The sequence below is a fragment of the Rhineura floridana genome, chromosome 8, assembly GCF_030035675.1.
Source record: "Rhineura floridana isolate rRhiFlo1 chromosome 8, rRhiFlo1.hap2, whole genome shotgun sequence".
NCBI lineage: Eukaryota > Metazoa > Chordata > Lepidosauria > Squamata > Rhineuridae > Rhineura > Rhineura floridana.
In genome coordinates, this window is record NC_084487.1 from 86,594,836 (window position 1) to 86,615,261 (window position 20,426).

The following is a 20,426-nucleotide window of genomic DNA, read 5'->3' on the forward strand; positions in this document are numbered from 1 at the left end:
GACACCTGGTGGTAGTCAGAGTTATTAAAAATCAAAGAGACAAACTTCTAGGACAGTGGTTCCCAACCTGGGGGCCGTGACCCCCAGGGGGGCTGTGAAGTAATCCAGAGGGGCCCTTTCTTCTTCACAATCTAGCATCCCCACCACTACCACATTGATGCTTTTTATTATTATTATTATTATTATTATTATTATTATTATTATTATTATTATTATTATTATTATTATTAGTAGTAGTAGTAGTAGTAGTAGTAGTAGTAGCAGTAGTAGTAGTAGTAGTAGCAGTAGTAGTAGTAGTAGTAGCAGCAGCAGTAGTAATAGTAGTAGTATTTTAAAGCTCAGCAGGTTGACTGAGGCTGGGGTCCACATACTGCAGCTGAAATGAATTTATTAATTATTACTGCATTGATATCCCACTTTTTCTCCAAGTTGCTCATGGTGGTGCACATAATCCCCCCTAGTGCCCATTTTATCCTTACACCAACACTGTGCAGAGCCCGGACTGACAGGCCGCGTCTCCTGCCGTCCACAAGAAATTCCAGCAGATGATTCACTGGAATAGGCCATTCTGGTGCGTAGCCCTTGCCAGCCCAGAATTCCTGAAGCGCCCTATCTGCTCTCTGGTAGCTGGCGAGCATGCTGGGGGCAATGGATAGGTTTATGGCCCTCTCCGACTCTGTTCTCCAATCTCCCAAATCGTAGGGGGCACGGCTTCCGGCTGAGCCCTGGCCATCGGCGCCAGCTGACGGAAACGGTCCATCTGGTTCCGTGACAGAGCATCAGCAACACTATTGTCAATGCCAGGAACATGCCGTGCCTGAAAAAGAAAGTTGAAACGCAGGCACTGGAGAACAAAAGCCCGGACAAAGCTCATAACCCTGGCGTTCCTAGATGTAAGGGAGTTGATAACATGGACCATGGCCATGTTATCACACCAAAAATGGACCGTAGAATTTCTTAGCCTCTCGGCCCACAGATAAACAGCCACCACTATAGGGAAGAATTCCAAAAAGGTTAGATCCTTATCTAAACCGTCTTGTACCCATGCCTGTGGCCATTGACCCTTACACCAGGAAGACCCAAAGACTACCCCAAAGCCATAACCTCCAGACGCGTCGGACTGAACCTGTAATTCAGCCTCCAAGAGTCGGTCCTGCCTCCAGAAGGATATTCCGTTGAAATCCCGCAAGAAGGAGGACCGCACTGCCAGGTCAGCGCACAAAGCCGCTGTAACCCGAAACCTATGGCTAACAGACTGTGTCTGGCCCAAGGTCACCCAGTGGGCTTCATGGCTGGGTGGGGATTTGAACCTGGCTCTTAGTCCAACACTGTAACCCACAGGTAGGTGTTGGGAGACAGGACCGTACATCTTTAGACTATGGGGGGAGGGGAATATGAACCTTTGCATTAAGAAAAGAAAGCAACACCTCCATGTCTGCAGGGAGCTTTTTATGGAAAGGTATATTTGGAGATATGATTTTGCTACACATACTTTTTTCCAATTAACAGAGGCTAAAATTACAATTAGCGTGGGGGGTGTCATTAAATTTGTTGAGCTTATAAAGGGGGTCCTGTACTCATAGAGGTTGGGAACCACTGTTTTAGGACATAATACACACCAGTGACACAAAATAATTTTTAATCTTGGATATATAGCTTATGTCCACATTGGGTAAGATACATGAAGCTCCTTCAGGCTGTGGACATACTTGCAGGTATACTGGTTTCAATGTGTCTCCACCTCTGTGTTGTGAATCCAGGGACACATGGCATCAGTCAAACTCTACCCCTTTTTACTCAAAGGGATTTTTGAGATTGGGTGTGTTTTCCCTTCAAGCCAGCTTCACACTGACTTGAAAACTGTTTGGCTGATCACCCCAAGGTGTATCTAATGGAAACACTTTGCTGTGGGTGGTCCTAAAAAGTCTGACATCAGCAGTGAGGCTGGGTGTGTATTCCAGTCAAACAGTAAAGATATGTACAACTGGGTGCAGATTTGTTTCAAACTGCACCCAGACAAAATAGTATTGCTGCTTTTTAGGGAACTAGTGTGCATGTAGCCTCAGGCACACTCAGAGAGTTGGCACTGCCCAATCAAATTACAAAAATGTTTTTGTCTGTGTAAAAACGTTTGAACAGCAGGTTACTGTGCCACACCATAAGCTGCTTTTGAATATTTCCTCAGGTTTTTTTTTTAAGTTATGTGGTGTTGGGGGCTGCTTTTCATGAAGCAGAAGACCAGTAGCCCCTTAAGTATGTGAAGTAATTGTACAGTTGTCTTTTAAAAAAAACTAGCTCTAGTATATAGGGTACAGAATATAGCCTTTTTTACTTTGTGTATTCTAATCAATGAATGACTTTGCTTACTTAACCCTGCACTTGTATGCATGTTTGCTAGGGAGTAAGTCCCATTGAATTCAAGGGGACTTATTCTGAGTGAGCATGCATAGGATTTCCTTGCACAAGAGGAGGGAAATGCAATGTGTAGAGCAGTCTTTCCCAACCAGTGTGCCTCCAGATGTTGTTGGACCACAACTCCCATCAGCCTCAGCCATTGGCAATGCTGGCTGAGGCTGATGGGAGTTGTGGTCCAACAACATCTGGAGGCACACTGGTTGGGAAAGGCTGGTGTAGAGCATGTATGTGTAAATTGATGCTTTTCATGTTAAAATGCATGGAAGCATATATGTTATAGTTTTACAATGTGCCTCACTGTTTATTTTTGTGGTGTTTCATGTGTTATTTTATGTATCCAAATGTAAGAAAACAAACAAACAATAAGCAGGAAAGAAACACCTCCCAGATCCACATATTTTAAAGAGTAAAAGCAGCAAGTTATGTACATATGTATGCAATTCACCAACTGACACGGTATGTGTGCTTTCTGCACTTGAGTGTCTGTACTTGAGAACAAAAGGTAGCTTGAAAAGGTACCCTTTGGCTGTGAACATATTAGTCACCTACCCCAAAGCGTTTCCATTAGCCACACCTGGAAAGGGAATGGGTTGATCTGCAGAGCAGCTGTGAAATCTCGTTGAAGCTGAAGTTTTTAAAAAATGCCCTCAACCTGATCCCACCAGTAAAAAGCAAAAAACCAGTTTACAATGAAAGGGTTGCGGTCTGAGTAGCGTCATGCGCCCCCATTTTCTGAAGAGAGAGGTCGCACTGGAACTGGCAGAACAGGGAATGTGTCTCTACCTTACGCTCTCCTAGTGCTCTCAGATTAACCTGGTAATGAATTCAACACAAATCCTTCTAGTTTTAGCGTTTGCCTTTATAAACAATTCAGGGGAATGACTTTGCTCGCTGTCACCCATTATACTGAGGCTCTAAATCCTCATGACAGAGAATTTGCATGAAGACAGTTGGTAAGCACTAAGTACTGAATCAACCTGTACCGAGAAGAATGAATGGTGTCTGGACTGTCAAGATTCTGTAGGAGGGATTCATGTTCATATCAGAACTTTTGGTTTGCACTAGTGCAAAGAATCCAATTAAAAAACACGGGACTTTTTGCCGTTTGGAAAATAATGGGGAAATGCATTGCAAAGTGGAATAAACAGATGATTAACGGGAAGATGCCTAAACACAAGCAAGCAAATCGGGATGAATGTACATTGTCAAATAATCGCCCAGTAAATCAGAACGAATGCTCAGACAGAGAATTTGCATAACCACTGCATAAGCTTTGCGCAAGCAAATTAGGATGTATGCTGAATACAAACAGGTCTTCCGGAGGAGCCCAATGTCTGCCTGAAATTTCAGTTGAGAGTATAGAGTTTATCCACTAGGTGGCGGAAATCTGCCATAATCAAAGAAATGGGGTGCGGTAGGGGGAATCACTTTTGTTATGAAGAGCAGGATGAATAAAAATAGCAAATAGCTGTAACAACAGGTTAGTATGTATCGATTAAAGTAAGTTCTCTTACTGCAGGAGAGACCGTCAGAGTGAATCATTCCTAATTCTGTCTCTGACACAGAAGCAAAAATGTCACTTAAAAGGTTTCCCATGTATCAGAAAAGAAAATGAAGGGATAATTTGAACGCAATAAATTCCCTCAGCCTCCGTACAGGAATTCATGTGTAATTGTACGGTCATGATACTCAAGAGACAACTTATCTCATGCGTTTAATTATCATAAACGGATGAGCAGCCTGATCTTACATATATTTACTCAGAAATAACTCCCATGGAGATAAATGAGGGTTGCTTGTAAGCGGTGTGGACAGAATTGCGGCCACTAACAGGCTGAGGAGAGAGAGGTCGACAGAATTTTTAAAAGATTTATTTTATTTTATTTATTTTATTCGATTTCTATACCGCCCACAGCCAAAAGGCTCTCAGGGCGGTGCACAACAGGGAAAAAAATACAATTGGATCACAAGAAACAGAAAAAAGCATACATATTAAACAATTAAACAACCTGGTATACATTAAAAGCTGTTATATGTTTTCCCTCCTATATAATCTAAACCTTCCTTGTACACTAGTACTTTGTCCCGATGGTGTCAACAATCATGTTGGAACCAGGCAACATTGCAAAGGAAGGATAACTTTTTTCCTTTCTGTTGTTGTCATCCAATTGTCACTCCAACAGCCCAACTCTCCGCGTGCCAGCCTTAGAGCGAATGCAGACACCTGGTGCCGTGTTCGGTCGCGTGCAGGCGCCGCGCGGATTTTACCCGTTTTTATTTTTAACTGTGTAAAACGGGGATACGTAATCAAACAGGAATCTCCTAGGGAGGGAGTGTGCATTGCTTTATCCCGTTTATATCTCTATGTTTGCAGCACCTCTGCCTTAGAAGCGCGTGGGCGTGCTCCCGGCTTCTCCTGCTGCCATGGCAATAGCGCGCTGCTCGCCAGTTTCGCGCCTCAGCAAGCTCCAGGAGAGTCGCTGATGGCGTTGCCACGGGGTTCCCTCCCACTCAACTACTCTAGGTCTGGTCACCAGTCGCCTTCCTTAGTCACCACCTCGACCAAACAGTCCACCGTCTCCAGTACCTCCCCTAGTCCTGCGTCGCCCGCCACTAACACCAAACCCCCCATTTCTTCGGTCGTCATGTTAATAGGGCGCGTTCAGGCGCGAGCGCGGGCAAACCTACTCTCCGCTATCGCCAGCGAGCGGGCCAAGCGCTGGCGTGAGGTAATAAGCGCTAAGCGGGGAGATGGAATGAGGAGCGGAACAAAGCCTGGGGAGAACTTGTATCATGTTTGGTGACTGAAAGGCCTTCGGACTCTACTGGATCTGGCTGCGTAGGGTTTGACCAACGTGACGACAGTTTCCATTTTGGATTGAGTGGCAGGGCTCTTGTGCCCTATAACAGCTTCGTTATTGGTAGAAATTCGTGAGATGAAGTTTCTCATGTCGCTGGCTTCTTGGGGGGAAAAGCTTCCTCAATAGTATGACTGCTAGTTGGGCTATTGGGTGCGTGCTAAGGCATACAAGCCCTTAGGGAGAGAGAGATGGCAATTGTTTCTGTCTAGGGTGAAAATTGGCAGGCTGTTATTCACCAGGGAATGGCTGAGGACTGCTTTCTCTCTGCTTTGGGGTGGGGGCTTTTTTCCTGCTTAAGGTTTGCCATACTTGTGCCTGAATCCTGTCAGAAGTTTCAGCAGGCTAGAATTCTGAGGCTCTTACTTTCATTCTTTCTAGAATTCCAGTCCTTTGTTTTCTTCCTGGGACACAATGGCATGGCAAAACTTGAGAAAAATTGGAAGCCTTGTGAGATTTCCCTTTTTTCTTTCTTAATATGGCCCTCTGTGGTGCAGAGTGGTAAGCGGAGGTAACGCAGCCGAAGCTCTGCTCACGGCCGGAGTTCGATTCCAACGGAAGGAGGAAGTCGAATCTCCGGTAAAAGGGGTTGAGGTCCACTCAGCCTTCCATCCATCCGTGGTCAGTAAAATGAGTACCTGGCATATGCTGGGGGGTAAAGAAAGGCCGGGGAAGGAACTGGCAATCCCACCCCATATATACGGTCTGCCTAGTAAACGACGCAAGACATCACCCTAAGAGTTGGAAACGACTCACACTATAAGTGCGGGGACACCTTTACCTTTTTTTTTTAATATCACTCTTTTTAAACTAGTGCGTTATACAGGTGAGTCATATATGATACAAATATACTTTTAGGCAATAATATATTGTTGTGAGTTTGGGGATTGAAATGGGTTATTTCTATGAGTCGCCTTCAAGCTTCCAATTTGGAATCCTGTGCCTTGGGGTGAGAAACTCGCTCTGCTGGTCAGATGAGTTTCTTTTGTTAAGCTAATAGAGTGGCCAGGTTTGTTAATGGGTCTATCAGGCGCCCAGCAACTGGTGAATGGGTCAGGAAGACCCTTTTGTCATTGAAACTCTTCAGGAGAGCCTTCCCCCCCCTTCTGGGGCCAAGGAGAGGCTTGTGTTTAGAGTGTGTCAGAGAAAGGCTGGGAGACTGGCTCTCTGCACCATGGCTTTAGGATGCCTCCTGTAACTGATGGAAAAGCTGGATATTGGACTGCTTATGCTTTGAACCCCTCCATCCTAAGCTCAGGTTGCAATGTGTATAAATAAAGAAACCATATTTCATAAAGACACCACAGTCTCCGCTGAACTTCTTCCCAAGGAAACTAAACCCAGGGCGAGCGCAGGGACCCCTGGAAATCTCACTGCTCGGAGATTGGGGTGGCACACAACAGTATGTAGATATCTTTTATTCGTATGTATTTTGCAAAAAGGGGGGAGACTGCGCTGTCTTGCTTTTCATTTCTCATTTCTGAAATGGAAATCTACTTCATATAGAATCTTCAATATCTTCATCTTAGTTTGAAGTCCTTATGCTATTTTTATTTTGTTTCTAGGCAATTGAATATTATAGAAAACTGCTACATTCCTTGAGCAGAATGAAGTTTCCTGCGGAATATGTGCCTGGCCCTAATTGTACACAGCTGGTAATTTCAATTTAACATTTAAAACAAAAAACATAGGGCCACTCTGCATTCTGTTCAACACACACTTGCTAGTTTGGTTGTAAAGCATGGGTAGGGATGGGCTAATTTTAACATTAAAAGAGTGTGCAAGGTCGGGGACTGAAACCTACCCTTCCTCATCTTACCTCCTTTTGCTCTGCTGCTTTCAGATGTTTATCCCTGTTGGCTCACTTCCTATAATAGAGCTGGACTGGGGTACATTAAGGGACATAGGAAGCTGCCTTATATCAGGTCAGACTACTTGTGCATCTAGTTCAGAACTGTCTGTTCTGAGTGACAGCAGTTCTCCTGCTTTCAGGTCTTAGTTCCATCCCGGAAGAGTGTATGATATATGTATTGTAACCAACTAACAGAGCAATCCAACTCAGGGGAAGCTGGCAGAAGGGGGGCCGGTGGAGGAGGAGCCAGCGGGAAGGTCCCTGACATCATTTGCTGTTCAGGAGCTGCCAGGCCAGTGGAACATTAGCTCAACCAGGAGCTGCACACATGAGCAGAAAAGAAAAAGGCAGCTCTCACGAATACCCCTATTGGCGAGTAAGCGCTCTTCACTCACTTCCATCACAATTATTTTCTTTGACCAACCTTTTTCTTGGTGTAATTTTGGCCCAGATTGGGACCCACAGGAGCTCTCTGAATGGGAATTGAATGATGCACAAGTCCACCCCCAGCCCCTCCTCTGACACATGCCTGGAATGCCCCTATTTTGGGCCTTATGCCGGCTTCCACCAGCATCCTTTCCACTGGGTTGGGCTTCCCCAGTGGATGTCCGGCTGAGCCGGCAGGGCCCCAGCTCTGCCATGGTGCAGCCAGAATAAGGGGCTTCTGCTGAACCAGGGCCCTGCCACATCCAACTCTCCACAGCCTGGCGTAAATACACGTTGGATTGCACCCTAATTTTTTATGCTGTTTTATGATGCCATTAACTCCATGGCAATTGTTAAATACCTGTGTTAGTCTTTATGGTGCCACAAGACTCCTTGTCGTTTTTCCTGCAACAAACTAACAGATTGGTTGCACTATAAACTGAAGTGGACTCTAGTCCACATAAATTTATGCTAACATAAATCAAAATTGGAGGAGAGAGAGGGAGAGCGAGAGAAAGAGAAAGAGAAAGAGAAAGAATGAAATGAGAATTACGTTATTGCTCCAGAGTTTGCAGTCTCAATTAGCCTTGATAGGTGCAAGTTGATAGCTTCTTTGTCCCAATAGTTCTGGATGCATCTTGCTATCATGGCTGTTACCATTATGCAACCATAAACCTGTTGTTCTTTAAGGAGTAGGGATGGAAATATCTGTCAATTTTGTTTCTTGCAGTTTCTCAGTTTTCCATTCTTAAAGTCAGTTCTCCACATTTCTGCAGCAATTTATAATTTTGTGTTAAAAATTGTCATGAAAATACTTCAGCATTTTAGTGCAAATTTCTTGTAATAAACACATTTTTGTAGGCAGTTTTGACCAAAATATACATTTTAGCAAGCAATTTCTTGTCGTATAATGCATTTTATATGTTATTTTCACTCACATACTCGTTTTTATGCACACTTTCCTCTAATACATGCATTTTTGTAAGCATTGGTTGGTGAACTGCATTGCAAAATTCCAAGTGTGAATTTTGAGGGATGGTTATGTTTCGGGTCTCATTGTTTCAGAAAGTGCAAATTTTTGTAGATTCAGCTTAAAATGTGAACTGAATCAAATTTCTCACCCATCCCTATTAACATGCCACAATAGTCCATGTTGTTTTTGTTAAGTGTTATATGAGTCTTCATAAGGTATTGTCCTTTTCTGGTACCTAAAATAGCCACTGAAGCATGTACAGCTGCCAAAATATGTAACTACTTCTGGTTTCCACTTTCTGGAGTAATATATTCTGGGAATTCATGTGTATCTGGAAACATCTGTCCATTATTATATGCTCAGATCAGGAGGCTTTGCTGACTATAAGATGAAAATTGTAATTGTAAAGTGACACCAGAGCTTGGAAGTAATTATTTACAAGTAATGAATTACTTGCAATTCATTACTTTTTTGAGTAACGAGTGGGTAATTCCTTTACATTTTGATTGTAATAGAACTAGGAGTAATTTTACTACTTTTGTGGAGTAATTGTAATGTTTCCAGCATTACTTTGGGGCATTACTTGGGGGGGGATGCAGGGGAAGTCTTCTGCTCCTCTGATTTGTGGATGAAAATCATGTGCCTCAAACTGGGCTTCTGTGCAGCATCGCTCTTCCCTCATGCTCTGTGGGTGGGTAGGAGGCAACAAGGGAGGAGGTGGAGAGTGAGACGGGTGGAGTGAAGAAAACAATGGATGGTGGTGGAGAAGAATGGAGGGAAAAAGGATCCAGAGGGCAAGAAAATTATCCAAAGGAGGAGAAGGAGGCAGCAGCAGAATGGAGATAAAGAACTGTGGAGGTGAAAGACGGCAGTGTGTGTGTGTGTGTGTGTGTGTGTGTGTGTGTGTGTGTGTGTGTGTGTGTGTGTGTGTGTGTGTGAATACTGTGTTTGTGCTTGGCACACAAAGTGGCCTCCACCACCCTGTCTGGCTACTGTGGTGCATTTTTTTAGTATTTTAACTTTTTTGCTTCTCAGGGGAAAATGTTTGCTTGGGTGAGTGTCCCTTGGTGGCAGGGCAGGGTCCGGGAGGTGGTTAAATGAGAGAGGTTGTGCTTGCTGGCTGAGCAGGGGGGGTTGCCCTTGGTATGATGTGCAAAGATCTGAGTAGTGGCCTCTGCCTCCTTCCCCACCTCCCTTACCAGCGGAGAGATCACCATTGCTATCTTATGGATAAAAAGAATTATTCTACCTCTGTATGTGCGTGTTTATTTTTAATGTTGTTTTAGGCTACTTAGATGTGCAGCAGCCAAGGCCAGCACCTTGTAGCTGTTTTTTAAAAAAGTAACTGAAATGTAATTGTAGTGATTACTTTTGAGAAAAAGTAAAGTAATCAGCTACTTTCAGAGCAATCGTAACGACAATTACTACTTTTTTGGGCCATCTAATTGTAACTGTAATTTATTACTTTTTAAAAGTAATCTTCCAAGCGCTGAGTGACACCTTTCTTAGAACCAACTAAAATGTTATGAAGTTGCAAGGTTTTGAATTTTCCAGCACTTTTCATCAGGTTGGAAATTAAACAAAATGAGAGGAGGGGGATGAGAAAAAAACTGAGCATTATGTTGTTGCCCTAAATCAGTGGTTCCCAAACATTATTCCCCATGGACCACTTGAAAATTGCTGGTGGTCTTCATAGACCAGTTAATGATTTTTCTGCCTTTTCTAGCAATTAATTGTAGTGCACGTTGTTAGGTGGTATATGATTTTTTAAATTGTGGTTTTACATTGTTTTTTGTGTTTTAAAATTTGTATATTTGTTTTTAATTGTTTTTAATTGCTGTAAACTGCCCAGAGAGCTTTGGCTATGGGGCGGTATATAAATGTAATAAATAATAAATAAATAAAAATTTAATTGTATTTTTAATTCCTTCTTTTATTTCTTGCCACCCTGGGCTACTGCTGGGAGGAAGTGTGGGATATAAATCAAATAATAAATAAATAAACAAACAAATTTCTTATATTGTATGTTATTATATTTCAATTTTCATTCTGTAGAATTTAAATAATACAATAAAATGCAATATAAGAAATAAAAGAAGCAATTGAAATATAGTTAAAAATCGGTATGATATATTTAATGTGGACACGCCATGGACCACCTGGATGAAGCTTGCGGACCACCAGTGGTCTACAGACCAAGTCTGGGAACCTCTGCTCTAGACCAGAGTCTGCATTCTTACAAGGATGTAAGGAGATTAAGCAGAAGAAACTGGATGAGCCTCAATATGTGCAAGATAGATAGCAAGATACATCCAGAACTATAGAGACAAAGAATTTATCATGGCTGTTCCCCCATTTTTTGAAACACAGTGGCTAGTAGTGAGTGACTAACTTCAGTCTTAATTCTCTCTTTTAAAAATTATTGAGTCTTTGTCTCAGCAGCCCTTGTTGCCTTTTTATTTTATGATGCAAAATCTTTTTATAATGGGTATTACTCATAATTTTGAATATCTGAGTTGGCCAAACTGTTTTTTAAAAGCAAACCTGGAAAGAGTCATCCATTATGTTTATGTTAAACATTATTTAAAAAATGATATGCTGGTTATTTTATTTCAGGTGTTTGAAACCTATTATCATATAGGTGTAGCTTTCCAAAAAATAGATTTACACCATGATGCTTCGGAAGAGTTTACGAATGCAATAGAAGCTGCAAGCATCCCCAAGGTATGGAATTTATCATATTTGTATTATGTGTAAAATTAGAACTACAGTTTTGTCTTGTAGGGAGAGAAACATCTAGTATTCATTGAATTGTTACCTTTTGGGAAGTTTAATAAATCAAAGAAATGCATTGTTGGATAAGCTGTTCATGTACTTTTTTTAAAAAAATGCTATACTAACCCCCCAAATGATTGGGACAACAGGGTATCATAGAATCATAGAATCATATGAGGCCATTGAATCCAACCCCCTGTTCAATGCATGAATCCAAATTAAAGCATACCCCACAGGTGGCTGTCCAGCTCCCTTTTGGATGCCTCCAGTGTTGGAGAGCCCAACACCTCCCTATGTAACTGGTTCTATTGTCATACCACTCTAACAATTAGGACTTTTTTCTTGATGTTCAGTGGAAATCTGGCTTCCTGTAAGTTGAGCCCATTATTCCATGTCCTGCACCCTGGGACAATCAAGAAGAGATTCTGGACGTCCTCTGTGTGACAATCTTTCAAGTACTTGAAGAATGCTATCATATCTCCCCTCAGTCTTCTCTTCTCAAGGCTAAACATGCCCAGTTCTTTCATTCTCTCCTCATAGGTCTTTGTTTCCCCTGATCATCCTTGATGCCCTCCTCTGAACCCGTTCCAGTTTATCTACATCCTTCTTAAAGTGTGGTGTCCAGAACTGGACACAGTACTCAAGATGAGGCCTAACCAGTGCCAAATAGGGGGGAACCAATATTCGGCACTGGTTAGGCCTCATCTTAACCTCTGTTAGGGTAACAATTACTGTACATCATATTGAGGACTTCCATCTAAATAAGTATTTTGGCATTGCAGACTTACTTAGCAATAGTTCATTTCTCAAAATGTTAGGATATTTTATACCATAAATATCCTAGGATAGGTTTGTGAAATGTATTGTACTTGATGGTGCAATTATAAAAAGGTTTCAGCTGTGAAAAAGGAGAAGTTTTTTCTCTTTTCCTATCAGCAACCATGTTAGGGATTGATCTTAGAAGAGCTGTGCTTGTCCTCTGATATGGTTTATCCTTCAGTCCGGGAGAGTCACTTATGCAGTATCGAGCATCTTCATAGAATAATAGAGTTGGAAGGGGGCTATAAGGCCATTGAGTCCAATCCACTGCTCAATGCAAGAATCCAACTTAAAGCATACCTGACAGGTGGCTGTCCAGCTGCCTCTTGAATGCCTCCAGTGTTGTGGAGCCCACCACCTCTCTAGGTAATTGGTTACTATATCTTCTTTAATATATTGATTAAACATTATCATCTTTTTAAAACATGACAATTAGAACTGTAGATAATATTGCAAGTGTGGTTGCACAACAGATTTGTATAATGACATTGTGATATTGGCAATCCCTTTTCTAATGTTCCCTAACATGGAAGTCACCTTTTTTACAGCTGTTGCATACTGGGCTGACATTTCATTGAGCTATCCACCATGACTTTATATAAAGCTTTTTGGAAATCCATGTACACAATGTCTACTAGATCATCCCTTACTATATGCATACTGATACTGTCATAGAACTGTAAAAGGTTAGTTAGACAGGTCTTTATGGAAACCTTTGGTTCCACAGACAACAAGTTCTTCTTCAGCAAGACTTGTTTTTCTATATGCTTGGTAATGTCATCCTTAATAATGCTTTCCACAGTTTCTCAGTTGGTCCTGAGTCCTGTTTCAAAACTTGGTGCTACATTGGCCACTTTCCACTCCCTGGGTACAAAGGACAATATTAGGAACAAATTATAGATTTTTGTTAGAAGATAGTAATTTCACATTTGAGTTCTTGAAGAATGCTTGGGTAGATAACATCTGATAATTTGTTCATTTTGAATTTGTCAGTGTTGCCTAGAACTTCATCTCTTTTCACCACTGTTTGCTTCAGTTCTTCAGACTCTCTCCCTGAGAAAGTTAGCTCAGACCCAGGGATCTGTCCTTCATCCTCTTCAGTGAAGACAAATACAAAGAATTCATTCAGCTTCTCTGCAATCTCTATTTCCTTCTTTAGCACACCTTTAATTCTCTTGTCAAAATGCTGCAGTCCTATTCACACTTAGCTGGGAGCAAGTCCCATTTCATTAAGTTCAATAAGTCCTGGTAAGTTCCATTGAATTTAATATACTCTCAGACTTACTTCTGGTATGTATAGTATTGCACAGTTACAGGGAAAAGAGTGAGTATATTGCTTTGCCTTCAGAATTTATTTCTGTGCTTTATTTATACTTCAGATTAAACATAAGTTATAAGTGTGGTGCCTTTGTAGTTTCTGTACAATTTCATTAAAAAAATTTCTCTGCAAGGAAATAAATTGATTTATATGAGCAGGCTTCTGAATGTTACAGTACCTTGTCTAGCCCCTTGGGTTCTAATGTTTTTTAAACTCAGTACAATTATAGAAAACATTACACGGGAGTGATGACATAAATAATCCCCATAGGACTTTGAACACTCGGGGGAGCAATCTTATAGAACCCTGCTGAGGTAAATAAGACCAGTAATTTGAAATAAATAAAAGAGCAATGGAGCTAATATGAATGACTCAAAAATTCTGATTAGATTCACAATGGCAGTGTTTATGTGACATAACTGCGGAGAGTATATTGTAAAGCAGTGTTAAATATCATAATATTGCAGTTCACAATAGTATTTTCTTCTCTCTAGAGTGTCTGTCAAGTTGGTTGTGTTTCTGGCTCTTTCTACCAGACACCTGTATTTGCAAGGAGAGCTTATGCATACTTAAAATGTGGTAAGAGATATTATATTGATTTTGCAGGTAAACTCAGTAAATATGTTTGTGTAGGAAAATAAGAAGTAAAATTGAAATATATTCTATCAGCCATGGCATCATTATAGAACTGCAGGATAGGATCTGAGTTTTGATTCTACAGTATCTGTATTATATACCCTAGAGGGAGATGTTCTTTTAAATTCAGTGAAAATCAACACATGAAGTGATGGTTGGATCATATCAACTAACCCTAACTCCCCCAATACTTATGCATTCATTTGAGGGTCTGCACAGACTTTTGTGTGCATGTTCTGTATCTTGCTATGATGAACCAATATTATGTTGTAAACTACCAGTGCCCCTAGAATGTCTGGGATTTAGTATCCATGCACTAAATCATCAACAGGCAGATAGCTTGAGTTTTGTTTCTCAAGTCACATTTTCAGAGTAATCTTATTTTTCAATAGCCAACTTTCCAGAAATGGCTGGGTTGTTTTGGTGCGTTCTCTCTTTTTTTGTTTGTTTGTTGGTAATTTAAGTTCAGAATCATTAAGGAGGTGGGAGCCATCTCTACAAAAAAATCTAATTGCCTGCTTAGATCATTTACATCAGAGTTGAAGCCTGTCTTGCAGTTGGTTCAAAAACAATGCAGCTCTGTTAAGAGGCCAGATTTTACAGGCCTCAGATTCCTATAAAAATGTGAGGCTACACTTTCACTCTTTTGTCTCCTTGGAACCATTTAAATCAGGTGTCCAAAAATATTCTATCTCAGAATCTCTTTTCTTCAGGGAATTCTGCACATGCTCTGAAACCCAGATCCTATGCAAGTAGATAAAATGTAATTAGATAAGTTAAACTGACTTTGATGTTTTGATTTTAACTGGAAATCTCTCTGTATACAACTTTATTTCCTTCCCTTTTCCTTTCTTGTCCCACAAATACATTTCTTTGTACTTTGACTTAAGTGTTATTGGTTTAAAAGGCAATTCCCTGGAATTTCTTACTACAGTCTTTCACATGTGCTAGACTGCATGGTTGTTAAGCTATCCTTTTGTGTTCTAACCATGTTGTTAATGTTGTTATGTGCCTTCAAGTCGATTACGACTTACGGCGACCCTATGAATCAGTGACCTCCAGCAGCATCTGTCATGAACCACCCTGCTCAGATCTTGTAAGTTCAGGTCTGTGGCTTCCTTTATGGAATCAATCCATCTCTTGTTTGGCCTTCCTCTTTTTCTACTCCCTTCTGTTTTCCCCAGCATTATTGTCTTTTCTAGTGAATCATGTCTTCTCATGATGTGTCCAAAGTATGATAACCTCAGTTTCATCATTTTAGCTTCTAGTGACAGTTCTGGTTTAATTTGTTCTAACACCCAAATATTTGTCTTTTTCGCAGTCCACGGTATGCGCAAAGCTCTCCTCCAGCACCACATTTCAATGAATTGATTTTTCTCTTATCCACCTTTTTCACTGTCCAACTTTCACATCCATACATAGAGATCGGGAATACCATGGTCTGAATGATCCTGACTTTGGTGTTCAGTGATACATCTTTGCATTTGAGGACCTTTTCTAGTTCTCTTACAGCTGCCCTCCCCAGTCCTAGCCTTCTTCTGATTTCTTGACTATTGTCTCCCTTTTGGTTAATGACTGTGCCGAGGTATTGACAAGTTCAATGTTCTCATTGTCAGCTTTAAAGTTACATAAATCTTCTGTTGTCATTACTTTAGTCTTTTCATCCATATGGTTCTAACCATAGTTGATAAAATTCTGTAAGATTTGGCATCCTTTGGACTTTGGGAAATTAAATTCAAAGTCCCTTACTGTTTAGCATTTCTCGAGCTAGGTTTAAGGAGAAGAGTTTTGTCAGAAGGGCTTAGAAACCTTCTAGTCAGACAGCCCAGAGGTTTTCCAGGCTAGGTTTCGCCACCACTGATGACAGCCTATCACAATTCTTTTCTGGGGAGCTCTTACAGAAAGGGGGTTTGACAGTAGTGAAAGTTCCTCCCTCCCTGATGATCTGTCACATTTGTACTTTGGCCGTTACCAATTGTGCATACATCCTACTTGTTTACAGTTTGTATACATTTATGCTTTGTGCAGACATTCAGATGAATATGTGAGCATGGAACCAGTAGGCACAATCTCAAATTTCAATCCATGTATTGATTCGCATGCAATTGGAATGTCTGCACTGGGCTGTAAGAGAGCACTATCAACTCAGTAGCAGAGCACATTCTTCTTTGGCAGAAGATCCATCTCCAGTGTTATTTTTTTTAAGAGACCTTTGTCTGGAGAACACTACAAGTATGAGCAGCCAATACTGGGCTAGAAGGATAAATAATATAAGGCAACTTCCTGTGTTCCTATATAAATAAAATCATAATATGGGACATGCTTGTATTCTAGCTAATAGGATTGGAACTTCTGGTTCACAATTAGACATGCCTTTTCCCTCTTACTATTTTAGTCACAAGAGTGGCTTGCAGTAGCATTTCTGTGGCTGAAAATTATACCATGGAAAGTTGGCCCTGTGTCCAGACAAGAGAAGGGATGAGTTTCCTTTAAATTTGAAATATAGTTTCATCAGTCCTTAAAATGTAAACTGTATACAGTGCCATGAAAAAGTATTTGCCCCTGTCTGATTTTCTGTGTGGTTGCATATTTTTGGCACTGAATGTTATCAGATCTTGAACCAAACCTAATATTACGGAAAAGGGAATCTGAGAACTACAGGAAGCATTCTGTTGCAGTCATTGCTGCTAAAGGTGATGTAACCAGGTTTTGAGTCTAAGGGGGCAATTACTTTTTCACACGGGGGCATTGGGTGTTGCCTAACTTTAATAAATTAATGAAATAAGTATCAACATTTTGTGTTATGTGTTCACTCAGGTTCCCTTCCCGTAATATTAGGTTTGGTTCAAGATCCAATAACATTCAGTGCCAAAAATATGCAACCACACAGAAAATCAGACGGGGGGAAAATACTTTTTCACAGCACTGTAGGTGTTTGTTTTGCTTTTTAGAACTAACTCTTACCTTACTAAATCTGATCTTAGAAATCACAACACAACCAGTACTATGCGATCTGTAGAGAAAGTCAGATAATGGCAAAATGGCTGTCTGTACTATATGTCAGATGTGGCTGTTACTTAAACTGTGCTCAATTCATCCCCTAGTCATAGAAAAAGGGAAGAAATGTTTAAGTAAAAACTAATGCCTGCAGTCCTACTATGATATGTTCATATTTATTTAGAAAAATAGTAGAAAGTCTACCCTTCAGCACCACCTGTTGAATAGATTGCAGTGTATGGAAATCCAATTAAATGCCCATTGAGGCATATGATTGATAGTTTACTTGAGCAGCAATGATACAAGATGACAAGTTTACTGCATTTTTTGCTTGATTCAAGCAATAGTACAAGCTAAAAAAACCCAAACACCTAGCATTGTTGATAGAATCTTGCACTGAAATGGTTTACATGAAGATACATTGCAAAGGCAGATACCAATGTGCCCATTTATTATCCAAATGCTTTAAGTGGATAAAGTAACTGCATTATCAACATTTTAAAAGAACTTGGCATGTACGTTTAAAAGTGAGTGGAGGGCCTTTTTTGTGTTTTGCAAAAGATGGTGAACTATGGCTGAGAAGAGTGAACCTGGCTTTATTCTAGATTCTTTAATTGATGTGATTTTTAGGCTGCAATCCTATACATATTTACCTGGGAGTAAGCTCCTTATTTCTGAGTACTGCAGTGCAATCTGATGTACATCTGCGCAGAAGAAAGTCCCATTAAGATCAAGGGATTAATGGCAAGTGACCATAGGATTGCAGCCTTAAGATATTGTATAAACTTTTCTCTGCTCATGGTTGCTGACTTGTCTGTTTTGTTTTTAATTATTGTTTAAAGTGATGTTCAAACCAGGCCTGTATCTGTGCTAATGAAAACCAGCAGATTGGTGGAATGTTGTGTGGTGGGTTTGGAGGCTTAGTTCTACATTTTGAACATTTCTTGTATAGTATGGTTTTTAATAGTTGAGCACCAAAGGTTGTTAATTAAACTCTCTCTGCTCTTTTTCTGCATTGTTTCTAGATAAAATTAAAAAAGCAGTATGTGATGCTACACGAGCTGTGCATTTAGACCCTTTGAATCCTGTGAGTAGTAATGCTGTGATTTGTGTAACTATAGAAATTGTACGCATTGACCTTTTGTAGAATTATTTGTTTTGGTGGAGAAAATTGTGTTAGATTGTCTGGATTGTTCAGGAAGAGGCTAGCCCAAATGTTCATGAATTTCTTTGCAGACTATGGCAGTAAGCCAGGAACAAACCACTAGTCTAGGTTTGGACATCATGACAAGTCAGACTCTGGCTTGTTTCCTCGCAGTGCAGAAACACCAGGAGTGGGGGAAAGACAGAGTAAGAACTTTTCAGCAGCATGCACAAACACACTGTGGATTCATATTACATCACAATTTGTTTTTAACTGCAAATATGTATATGGCCTCAGCTGAACAAAAACCTTTCATAATTTGATACAAATTCTTAACTACTGCACCATACATTTCTGTATGTAAACGTAAGCTGATGAGGTACATGTTTGCTATGCTTTGCCCATGAGTCTAGTAGAGCTTGCTGTTACTTCAGCACAAACATATTGCTTTGCTCTCCTCACTACTGGGTGATGAGAAATTCTGGGGTGAACCACTTACCTGAGTTTCATTTCCTTTCAAATAAGGTCACTGGAGTTTATGGTGTTTTGTAATATTTGAATTTATTTGCAAATACACAGGTTGAGCATATGAGGAAGTACATTTTTAACATTCACAACAGACAGCTACTACCCTACATCTGATCTCGAGAGAAAAGTACCCTTGCATCCCTTGTTGCTGTTGGCATATAAAAGATTTATAAAAGATGGGCTCCTGCTGGGAGGAAGGGCGGGATATAAATCAAATAATAAATAAATAAATTTATAAATTCTTTTTCTCTGTGTGTGTCACATCCACATCATACATTTAAAGCACTTTTATATCGTTTTAGCAGTCATGGCTGCCCCCAAAGAATCCTGGGAACAGTAGTTTACCCCTCATATTGCTACAATTCCCAGCATCTTAACAAACTACAATTCCCAGGATTTTTTGGGGAGAGCCATGTGCTTTACATGTATGGTATGGATGTGACCCATGTTTCTGTATTTCTTACTCCTTGACTTAAAACTGCAGAGACCTAGATTACATAATTTTCAGCTTGGGGAGAAGGTATGTCCCTTCTCCTTCATCAGTTTTTCCTACTCGGAACATTCCAGAGTGATCCTATATCAAGAACCACACTTCAGCTGACAAGTGGAGGGTTAAATGTTCCCTGCTGGCAACGGGTACACACAGCCTATGCAGAATTGAACATCAGTTGACAGCATGATGTCAGCTGTTAGTTGGGGGTGGTTGGGGGAAAATGCCTTCCTGGCAAAAATGGATCCCTTGGTGAACCAAGATTGGCCCACACGCAGGAGGCTCTCCACCCCTGTGATAGGAGTAGGGAGCTGCCCAGTCAGTTGGTCTTCACTCTCAAAACTGAAAGGCTGTAATTCTCATAGGATGTAGCACTATTCTTCTGAAATGTAGGATTATTGCATTTTACACTGTAGCCATGGGTAACACTAGCACAACAGCTTCTCTGTTGCAAATCACCCTTGGGAGGAAAAGAGGAGGGTGCTTCACTCTCTTTCTCTGCCAACTGCTTTTAGCATTCCCTCAGCAGTTTTCACTCTTGCTGGTGTGTTATTTATTTATATGACTATATACCACCTTTTTCACAAGCCACAGGGCAGTTTACAACAAAATCAAATAAGATTAAAAGAATACATAAAATCCATAATAAAACACAATATTTAAAATAAAAACATAACTCATAACAGATCACTAAATAGCAATTACTAATATTTTAATAGCAGATAATATATTTATCTAATTAGATCTCCCTCCAAACTCTCGCCAAAAAAGTTGTGTTTTAATCAGCCATCTAAAAGAAGAGCACTGCTGGATCAGGCCAAAAGTCCATCTAGTTTAGCATTCTGTTCTCTCAGTGACCAACCAGATGCCTCTGGGAAGCCCACAAGCAGAACATGTGTTTAACGGCATTATTTTCACTTGTGATTCCCATCTACTGATATCCAGAGGCATACTATAACATGCATATAAAGAGATGAAGGGGGCAGTAACCCTTCAGTAGAAAGGGAGTCTCATGTGAGGAGCCGCCACTAAAAAGGCCATTCTCCGGGCCTGGCACCATCTACTCCATTGTGCAAGAGGGCCTCATCTACTGATCTTAAAGCACAGGCAGGTCAGAGTGAAATATATCCAGGCGCTATTGGATGAAACCGATTATCTAGATCCATTTCAATCGGGTTTCAGGCCCGGTTTCGGC

At 40.7% G+C, this 20,426-nt stretch overlaps 1 protein-coding gene across 1 annotated transcript in view; it reads left to right on the plus strand.

The window, feature by feature from the left end:
- The first annotated feature begins 3,339 nt into the window (after positions 1–3,339).
- LOC133363348 (uncharacterized) overlaps positions 3,340–20,426 on the plus strand; it is a 38,214-nt gene continuing 21,127 nt past the window's right edge. Inside the window, exons 1-6 of the mRNA XM_061582749.1 lie at positions 3,340–3,368; positions 4,790–5,144; positions 6,839–6,928; positions 11,141–11,248; positions 13,931–14,015; positions 18,095–18,156. Coding sequence (XP_061438733.1) covers positions 3,340–3,368; positions 4,790–5,144; positions 6,839–6,928; positions 11,141–11,248; positions 13,931–14,015; positions 18,095–18,156 — 729 coding nt within the window. The remainder of the gene's footprint in view (positions 3,369–4,789; positions 5,145–6,838; positions 6,929–11,140; positions 11,249–13,930; positions 14,016–18,094; positions 18,157–20,426) is intronic.